This window comes from Carlito syrichta, unplaced genomic scaffold (genome assembly GCF_000164805.1).
Source record: "Carlito syrichta isolate Samal-C Ts95f unplaced genomic scaffold, Tarsius_syrichta-2.0.1 Scaffold315771, whole genome shotgun sequence".
NCBI classification, from domain to species: Eukaryota; Metazoa; Chordata; class Mammalia; order Primates; family Tarsiidae; genus Carlito; species Carlito syrichta.
Window position 1 is genome coordinate 320,378 of NW_007259867.1, and position 10,634 is coordinate 331,011.

The 10,634-nt window shown below is 42.0% G+C and overlaps 1 protein-coding gene across 1 annotated transcript in view; it reads right to left on the reverse strand.

The window, feature by feature from the left end:
- Positions 1–10,634, reverse strand: part of LOC103275825 (cilia- and flagella-associated protein 44-like) — a gene marked incomplete at its 5' end in the record, with an annotated part of 78,393 nt that overhangs the window by 4,190 nt on the left and 63,569 nt on the right. The window contains 2 exons of the mRNA XM_008073229.1: positions 1,249–1,383; positions 3,191–3,351. Coding sequence (XP_008071420.1) covers positions 1,249–1,383; positions 3,191–3,351 — 296 coding nt within the window. The remainder of the gene's footprint in view (positions 1–1,248; positions 1,384–3,190; positions 3,352–10,634) is intronic.

Consider the following 10,634-nt stretch of genomic DNA (forward strand, 5'->3'; position numbering starts at 1 on the left):
AAGGGGAAGGGAAGGGGAAGGGAAGGGGAAGGGAAGGGGAAGGGAAGGGGAAGGGAAGGGGAAGGGAAGGGAAGGGAAGAGGACTACACATGTAAAGCTACACTGTGAAGATATACAATGTAAAGGGCCAAATACCAATCTCCTGGCTCCAAGCTCTTTCCTCTCCACTGTATCCAGACTGATGATTTTGTTCCCTCACTAACCTTCTCAAACACTGCCTTGATTCTTCACTTAAAAATTCTTCGGTGGTTAAAGAGCTTTCAATATTCAAATTCTAGTTTCCTTTTGCATCTAATCTTTAATTACAAACCTCCCAAATCCTCTGGTTCACTTTGCATGGAATAAATAGTATTCTTTTGTACTTGGCGACTTTTGATTGGACCAGTGATTCTTAAACTCTAGGATGCATCAGAATCACCTGGAAGGCTTGTTAGTGCACACAGATGCTGGGCCTCTCCCCCAGAGCTTCTGATACAGTAGATGTGGAGTGGGGTCTGGCAGTTTGCATTTCAAATGAGTTACCAGGTGATGTTGATGCTGTTCTTTGGGGGACCAGATTTTGAAAATACCTGACTTAGATCATTTCCAGGGTTCTTAAAGAAAATATAAAGCAAGGAAGACCAAGAAAAACATTTGGCATAATCTGGCATTTTGCAGATTATTTCGTAAATATATAACATCAAGTTTAGAATATGCCTATATATTAGGTTCCTAGAGGGCAAGGTTTGAACTGGGTATACATTTATTAAATAAGTGTTACCCACCACACACAATGTATTTAGTATTAAGTACTATGTTAGGCTCACTAAATATTATATAACAGTGAGTTAAAATGCACAAAAATAATAAGCATTTTAGCAAGATAATATGTAAGATCCCACAATTCAAAATACCCACTGCAAGTCTAATGAAATAAGCAGATATTGTAAATGGATGTTTGAGACTGAACTCAGGGAGTACATTGATGTCATTTTTATACCTCAATAAACTTACTTCTCCAGGACCAAGGCAAACTCTATAGATTAGTGCTTATGAGAGTCCATGGCACACAAGAGGTATTCAGTAAAGTGAGCCCCTCGGGCCCACTGTAATGTGGCTAATACCAACTCAGTGTCCTCAGGGACCCAGATGGCTTGGAAGTGGTCCAAGATGAAGGTTTGTTTAAATGCCGGCACTTGACATTCTTGTCGGTAGCTACCTTGACAGACCTTCCTCAATTCTGAAAAAGTCTGAAGAAAAGGGATATACCTGCTGGTTCTGTAGTGTATTCAGCTGAGAATCAAGTTTCTTCCTTTCAATACATAAGTCATTCATCTGATGAAGCTTTTTGGTGTGTTCTTTTGTCTTCATCATCAGTTCCCATCGCACTTGAGCAATCTTGTCCTACCAGGGAAGGGAGATGCAGAAGAGATTTAGTGAATAAGAGAGAAAATAGAGAAACATAAGTACCCAGATTTGATCAAAATGATCAGGCAAATGAAAGAACATGTACATATGAAAATACAGTCAGAAGCCACTATGAAAATGCAACAGAAGCAACTGCATTGGGTCTGGTTTGGTTAAAGATAAGAGCATAAGTATGCTTCAGAATAAGAGCAGGGAGAAATAAGATAGACAGAACTCTATTGTTGAGAAATAAATTAGTATGCATACTGGTACTCATTACTTGAAAGAAAGGATGATCATTTACACAGCAAACTTTTATATATTGCCCTTTCCCCAGTCTTGGCCCAGGATTCTCATGGTAGATGGCTTAAATGGTCAGGTATCTGTATTTTCTTTCTTCTGTTCTCTTATTGCTCCAACAAATTATTTTAGATTGTGTATATATTATCTCCAGCATTCCCCTGATAGGGAGAGTCCCACTAACATGAACACTTAAATAATCTATTTCTTCAAAGCACAGTGATAGATCTTAGATTGGTAAAGACGAGATGGGGCCATTGGATAAGATAGCAGGAACCTCTCCTCCTACCCTATCTGCTGACGAGATAAGGCAGGAGATTGGAGAGGTCCTATGATCTGTGGGCTTACAGAATCTTGGTAAAAGCTCCTGTCTCTGAGTCAGGTTGGAACTGGGGCACTGCCCCATCTTACGGCTTAGGGAACAGTATGTAGGCATTAACATCTTCTAAGACCCTACCAAATAGTCTATACCTTGTTATAGAAGGTATTACTTAGAGATATTTTCTTTTTTTGAGTTGGAGTCTCCCTCCGTCGCCCAGGCTGGAGTCCAGTGTTACGCTCACAGCCACTGCAGCCTCTACCTGCTGCGCTCCGGCGATCCTTCCACGTCAACCGTCCAAGTAGCCGGAACTACAGGCGCGCACTACCACGCCTGGCTAGTTTTTGATTTATTGTAGAGACGAGGTCTTGCCAAGTTGCCCAGGCTGGTCTTGAACCTACGGGCTCAGGCAGTCCACTCACCTCGGTCTCCCAAAGTGCTGGAATTACAGGCTGAGCCACCGAGCCCGGCCTAGAGATATTGTCTAATTTCCAAATTGGAGCTGCATGCAAAAGCTATACAGTAATACAATTAGAATGCTCAGAGGATAACAGTTCCATTTCGAACACAGTCAGAACCTTTATACCTCAAAGTAGGCCTCAAAGTGGGAGCTCTTCATAATCTTTCATCTGTTTCTCATCATATATATCTGCTCCCTGGATCCCAAAACCTAGGTCCTGGTGCTCTCTTTTTTTTTTTGAGCCGGAGTCTCACTCTGTCGCCCAGACTGGAGTGCAGTGGCTGCTCCCGGCCACTGCAACCTCGACCTGCTGGGCTCCAGCAATCCTTCCACCTCAGCCTTCCAAGTAGCCGAAATTACAGGCATGCACTACCACGCCTGGTTGATTTTTTGATTTATCATAGAGGTGAGGTCTCGCTGCCCAGGCGGGTCTTGAACCCGCAGGCTCAGGCAATCCACTCACCTCAGCCTCCCAAAGGCGCGGGATTACAGGCTGAGCCACCGAGCCCGGCTTGTCCTGGTGCTCTCACTTCAAGACAGAACAAGTACCTCTAACTAAGGGAACAGAAAGGAAGTCAAGACAGGCCTAAGATCCCAGGGCAGTCAAATATGGCTCACAGGCCCCGCCCCAGCACACAGATGCTTCTCGGGAACCACTGACTGCACACCAGGTTTCTTGATTCCTCTCTGATTCAACCAAAGATCACTGGCCCTCTCCTCCTCACCTCCCACATCTTCATTTCCTTTGCATTTGCTAGCTCCTTCCGAAGTTTTCTGATCTTCAGTTCTTCAAGGGTTGTATTAACAGAAAGGGTCTGAAGGGCTTCGAGGTCTATCACGCGGCCAAATTTGCTGATCATTAGTTGATGGACTGTTTCTTCCATTTCTAAAAGACCATAGACACTAGTCACTAGCTCAGTGGTTCTCATTGTTATTAAATGAACACTATCAGTAAAAGTAAAGTTCTAAGGAATGGCTTTTGCAAGATAGTAAAAGATTTTATGTTACCAGTTGATTATCCCTCTGTGACATTTCATTGCTGCTTTTCTCATTTAAATTACACATTTATCAACCTTTGTGGAAAGCAGTGTGGCAGTTTCTCAAATAACTAAAAATTGGGCTACCATACAATCCAGCGATCCCTCTTCTGGGAATATACCCAGAGGAACATAAATCGCTCTACTAAAAAGACACCTACCTGCACACATATGTTCATTGCAGTGCTAGTCACAATAGCAGAAACATGGGACCAGATCAGATGCCCACTGAAAATGGGGTGTATAAGGCTGGGCTCTGTGGCTCAGCCTGTAATCCCAGAACTTTGGGAGGCTAAAGCGAGTGGATTGCCTGAGCCCACAGGTTCGAGACCAACCCAGGCAACTTGGTGAGACCTCATCTCTACAATAAATAAAAAATGAGACGGGCACAGTAGTGCGTGCCTGTAATTCCGGCTACTTGGAAGGCTGAGGCGGAAGGCTTGCCGGCACCCAGCAAGTTAACACTGGGGTGACCTGAGTGTGCCACTGCACTGCAGCCTGGGCGATGGAGTTAAACTCCAACTCAAAAAAAAAAAGAAGAAAAGAAAATGGGCTGTATAAAGAAAATGTGGTACATATGCACAATGGAATACTACACAGACATAAACAAGAACAAAATCAGCAAAATCTATGTCCTTTGCAAGCAGCATAAATGCAGCTGGAGACCATCATTCTAAGTGAACTATCACAGAAACAAAGAACTGGATATCGCACATTCTCACTCATAAGTAGGCCCTAAACATTAGGCACATGAGTACAAAGGTGAGAACAACAAATGCTGGGCACTGCTAAAGGAGGGAGGATTGGAAGGGGGATATGAGGGCCACAACCACCCACTGGGTACCACGGCCACTACTGTGGAAAGAGGACTCACTAGAAGCCCAAACCTCACCTGCACACAACTTACTTATGTAGCAAATCCCCACATGTACTGCACAATTCTAAAATAATAAGATAAAAAAAAATAAAATGCCCATTTGGTATTATCTTTTCATCTTCAAAACCCTGTGTAAAATGAACTCATTTTCCTAACTGGCTTCCACACTCTGATCTGCCCCTTCTCAGGTTGTAACGGGTTCCAACTAGATTATGAACTTTTCAATTTTTAAAAATGATTGAGCTTTACAGCATCTAGGGTTAAGAACAGAGCAGGCACTTCGTAGAAGGCTCCGTGTTACTCCAAGTAAAAAGTAAAGTCCTGCAGCAGCTCCTGAGGCCCTGCTTGCCCTGTGGTCCCTCCTACTCCGTTTCCCAGGCTCTCCTCTTCTCCCCCTACTCCAGACACACTGGCCTCCTCTCTGCCTTTCAGACGTGCCAGGCTTGCCCTCAGTTCCCTCTGACTGCCGTTCCCCAGAGATCCACAGGCCTCACTCCTCGCAGCCCCTTTTCTGAAGGCAAGTTGGGAATAGACTTGTTTCCTGACTCCGAAGTTGAAAATAAGAGCAGGCTCTTGTCCTCTACCCAGAAAAAGTCACGGCTGACCAGAATGGCACCGCGCTGGGGAGCCCTTCCCTGCCTCCCACAATCCCCATCACTCCCTCTCAATCCACTGTTAATTTTTCATTTTAGCAATTATCTCCATCTAACATGCAATATATTTTACTTTTGCTTGTTGTCTTTCCCCAGAATGAGAACACTACAACACCAGGGGGAGATTCTTCTTTGGGGCCTGAGCTCTCCAAGAAAATATAATCTTGTTACAAGACTTCTCAGTCACCAGACTAGCCATAACTAAAGTTTGAAGGCCCTAAGGTATTACGAGATAATAAAATTCTGTTACAGTTACAGTTAGAAATGTGTATTCAGGCATAATGGTTATGATTGGATAAGAATGGCATCATTGGCATGGCTGCCACTTTGCAACATCCAGGGCTATTCATTTTCTATTCCATGTGAATGGTGCCCCATGAACTTGTGTCATGTGGTGGCCACAGTAGTCAGTGGAGCAAATGAAATGAAGGATGAATTATTTGCACATGTGCACTAGCCTGTGGCAGCCTGCTTGGCCTCTGTAAGAACCTCGACTCTGCTCAGGTAGTCCCATATAAGGGGGTGCTCTCTCCATGGCAGCCTCACACACCAGGACATGTGCTCTGGTCCTTGACACTCCCCTTGGGGAGCCAGCCTAATGTCCTTCTCCTGAGCTGATTTGGTCAGCCAGTGCTCACTGGGGACATAAAGATTTTGGGACACTCACTGCCCAACGCCATCCCTGGTCATGAGCTATACCCTCCCTAGAATGCAGGGAAATTACCTCTTCCCACTCTCCTTTTCCCCCATTAAGTCTAGGGATGGAGAAAGGCAACAAGCTGGCTGCAGTGTTCCTCATCACTTCCAAGCTGTATGATCCAGCAACCGCACTTCTGGATATACACCCCACAGAACTGAAAGCGGACATAGTTATTTATACATGCGTGTTCACAGTAGCACTATTTACAGTAGCTAAAAGGTGGAAGCAATTCAAGTACCCATCAACAAATGAATGGCTAAACAAAATGTGGCATATACAAATAACAGAATAGTATTCAGTCTTAAAAAGGAAGGACATTCTGAAACATGCTAGAGCATGGATGAAACTTGGAGACATAATGCCAAATAAAACTAGCCAGCCACAAAAGGACAAACACTTGCAGTACCTGGATGGAACTGGAGAACATCATCCTAAGTGAATTAACGCAGGAACAGAAAACCAAACACTGCATGTGCTCACTGATAAGTGGGAGCAAAACTAAGGGACTGCAAAGGCATAGAGAATGGGATAACAGACATTGGAGACTAGAAAGGGGAAGATAGGATAGGGTGGAGGAATGAAGTTCAGTCTGGGAAAATAAAAAAAGTTCTGAAGATAGTTGTGGTGAATGCACTTAATGCCACAGAACTGTCCACTTTCAAATGATTAGGTGGCAAATACTATGTTATGTACATTATATCACAATGAAAAACTAAAACTAAAAAGTATTGACTAAAAGATTAATAAATTAAAATCAGGAAGTTATTGTCCATCAAAAGCCACCATAAAATTGAAAACACAGATAGGAGATGTTTAGAAAATGCATAATCAACAAAGAATAAGTATCAAGAAAAAAATTAATTCCTACATGTCAATTTTAAAAAGGCAAACAAATTAATAGAAAAATGAACAAAATATATGAACATTTTATGTAGTAGAAAACATTAACGGTCCCAAAACATACCAAAAAGTGCTTACCCCTACTAATGGTTAGGAAAATGCAAACTAACACCATGAACTACTACTTAATACCTTCTGGTTTGGCAAAAATCTAAAGGCTAATAAGATTATGCATTTTCAATGATGTATGTAGCTCAAAGGGAACTCTTTCTTACGTACTACAGATTGGAGTGTAAATTGGTATAATCATTCTGGAAGACAATTTGGCTTGATCTTTTTTTTTTTTTTTTGAGTTGGAGTCTCACTCCATCGCCCAGGCTGGAGTGCAGTGGTGCGCTCATGGCCACCCCAGCACTGATCTGCTGGGCTCCAGTGATCCTTCCGCCTCAGCCTTTCAAGTAGCCAGAACTACAGGCACATGCTACCAAGCTCGGCTAATTTTTTTAATTTATTGTAGAGATGAGGTCTCGCCAAGTTGCCCAGACTGATTTCGAATCCGTGGGCTCAGGCAATCCACTCACCCTGGCCTCCCAAAGTGCTGGGATTACAAGCTTGAGCCACCGCTCCCAGCCAGCATTATCTTTTAAAGTAAAACACTTAAATGCCCTGCAACTCAACTGTTATACTTTTAGGTATGTGTTCTAGAGAAACCCTTTTACCATATACAAGAATTTTCATAGCAGAATTGTTAAAGCAAAAAACCAAATCAATCTAAATGTCCATTGTCAAGAGAAGAAAAAATACATTTTAGTGTAATCATGATATCAAATTATACAACACTGAAAATAAACTACAGCTACATGCAACACCACATTCAATCTTAGAAACATAATGTTAAATGAAAAAGTATGTTTCAAAATGTTCCATATGGTATGATATTTTTATAAAGCAATATATTATTTAGAAATACATATAAATGTGATAATGTTATTTTTTTTAAGAAAGGATGTCCTAAACACAAAATTGGGAATAGTGGTTATCTTTGCATGTGGGGATAAAGATAGAGAATGGGGTAGAGAGTGTATAAACAGGTAGATGCTACAGTATTGGTAAGATTGTTAATAAAATGGGTAGTAGATTCACAGAATTCATTTTGTTGTAACTACATAACTTGCATATGTTCTATATGTCATATTATAAAAAGGACTTTAAAAGATAAGTACCAGCTGGGCTCGGTGGCTCAGCCTGTAATCCCGCGCCTTGGAAGGCTGAGGTGAGTGGATTGCCTGAGCCCGTGGGTTCGAGACCCGCCTGGGCAGTGAGACCTCATCTCTACAATAAATCAAAAATTCAGCCGGGCATGGTAGCACATGCCTGTAATTCTGGCTTCTCGGAAGGCTGAGGTGGAAGGATCGCCGGAGCACAGGAACGGCCACTGTGTTCCAGTCTGGGCGACAGAGTGAGACTCCAACTCAAAAAAAAAAAAAAAGACAAGTACCTTTACATTATGCATCTTATTATATTGTACCTCATATATGACTTATATATACCTCAATTCCAAGTGGTTTAAAAGCACAAATGTGAAGAACAACTAATAGAGGAAACTATAGAAAAACATGTCTGTAATAGACTTAATAAAAATTGTGTACAATATGTTGTTTTGAAATGCGTATACAATGCAGAATGGATAAACCAAGCTCGTTAATATGTATATTATATCACATGCTTATTTTTGTTGTTATGAGAACAATTAAAATCTATTATTTGAGTAATTGTCAAGGATATAATACATTGTTATTAACTATAGTCACCATGGTGTACAATAGCTCTCTTGACTTATGAATTACTAATTCTGGCCAGGTACAGTGGCTCACACCTATAATCCCAGCACTTTGGGAGGCCGAGGTAAGAGGACTGCCTTAGCCATGGGTTCGAGACCAGCCTGGGGAACTTGGAGAGGCCTCATGTCTACAATAAATCAAAAAATTAGCTGGGCATGGTGGCGCATACCTGTAGTTCCAGCTACTTGTAAGACTGAGGCTGAAGGACCACCTGAGCCCAGCAGGTCAAGGCTGCAGTACCCATGAGCATGCCATTGCACTCCAGCCTGGGTGACAGGGTGAGAACTCCAACTCAAAAAAAAAAAAATTACTAATTCTATTTTCTTTGGATATATACCTAGTGGTGGAATTACTGGATCAAAAAATATCTTTATAGCTGGGCTCGGTGGCTCAGCCTGTAATCCCGCACCTTTGGGAGGCTGAGGTGAGTGGATTGACTGAGCCCATGGGTTCGAGACCCGCCTGGGCAGCGAGACCTCATCTCCACAATAAATCAAAAAATCAGCCGGGTATGGTAGTGCATGCCTGTAATTCAGGTTACTTGGAAGGCTGAGGCGGAAGGATCGCCGGAGCCCAGCAGGTCGAGGCTGCGGTGGCCGGGAGCAGCCACTGCACTCCAGTCTGGGCGACAGAGTGAGACTCCAACTCAAAAAAAAAAAAAAAATATATATATATATATATATCTTTATGACCTCAAAATAGAAAAGAACTTCTTAAACAATGCATACACACAAATACAATGTACAACCATAAATAAATAAATTGATAACATTTACTATATTGATTTTACATGTCTGTATCTCAAAAAAAAAAGACACTAAACAAAGTAGTAAGACAAGTCACTACAGAAAAGACTTGAAGTGAATTTAATGAACAAAAAAAGAATATATTAAGATTAAAAGAATATATTATAAACTCATTAAAATATAAATTTTTAAAAAAATGAAAAGTGGACAAAGGATAGGACAGGCACGTTACAGAAAACAAATAAATGGCAAATAAATGTATTTACGATGCTCGATTTCACCAGCAAACAAAAAATACGAATAAAAACCATGGTGAAATATATATATATATATATATTTTTTTTAGTTGGCGTCTCACTCTGTTGGCCCAGACTGGAGTTCAGTGGCAAGCTCCCGGCCACTGCAGCCTCAACCTGCAGGGCTCTGGCGATCCTTCCACCTCAGCCTTCCAAGTAGCTGGAACTACAAGTGCATGCTACTACGCCTGGCTAGTGAAATATAATTTAACATCCACCAGGCTAGCAAAAACAGTAAAGTCTGATAGTGTCAAGCACTGCTGGGAATATGAAGCCTGGGCAATTCTCACATGCCACCAATGGGAGCTAATGCTCAATCACTTTAGGGGCCAACTTGAAAATATCCAGGAGAGATGAAAATGTACAAATTCCCCTACAACCCAGAGGTTCCAGTGCTAAAGATTTACCTAATCACACATGTGACAAGAAGATGTGTATAAGGTTTACTGTAATATTGACTGTAACAATGAAAAATTAGAAACAGGCTGGGCTCAGTGGCTCAGCCTGTAATCCCAGCACTTTGGGAAGCCGAGGCGAGAGGATTGCCTGAGCCTGCAGGTTCGAGACCAGCCCAGACAACTTGTTGAGACCTCCTCTCAACAATAAATAAAAAAATTAGCCGGGCATGATAGCGTATGTCTGTAGTTTCAGCTACTTGGAAGACTGAGGCAGAAAGATCACCACAGCCCAGCAGGTCAATGCTAGAGTGGCTGTGAGCATACCACTGCACTCCGGCCTGGGTGACAGAGTAAGACTCCAACTCAAAAAAAAAAAGAAAAAAGAAAAATTATAGAAATACCCTAAATATCCATCAGCAGGAGACTGAAGAGGTAAACTCTTTAATATTCATACAACGGAATATTGTAACAGCAGTTAAATTGAATAAATTATCTATAGCAATATGGATAATTCAAACATTGACTTAATAAAGTGAAACACAAACTGATAGAATTATCATCATAATTAAAATATGCAAGATAGGCAAGGCTCAGTGACTCAGCCTGTAATCCTGGCGCTTTGGGAGGCCAAGGTGAGTGGATTGCCTGATCCCGCAGACTCGAGACCCACCTGGGCAACTTGGTGAGACCTCATCTCTATGATAAATCAAAAATGAGCGATGCACGGTAGTGCACGCCTGTAGTTCCAGCTACTTGGAAGGCTGAGGCGGAAGGATCGCCG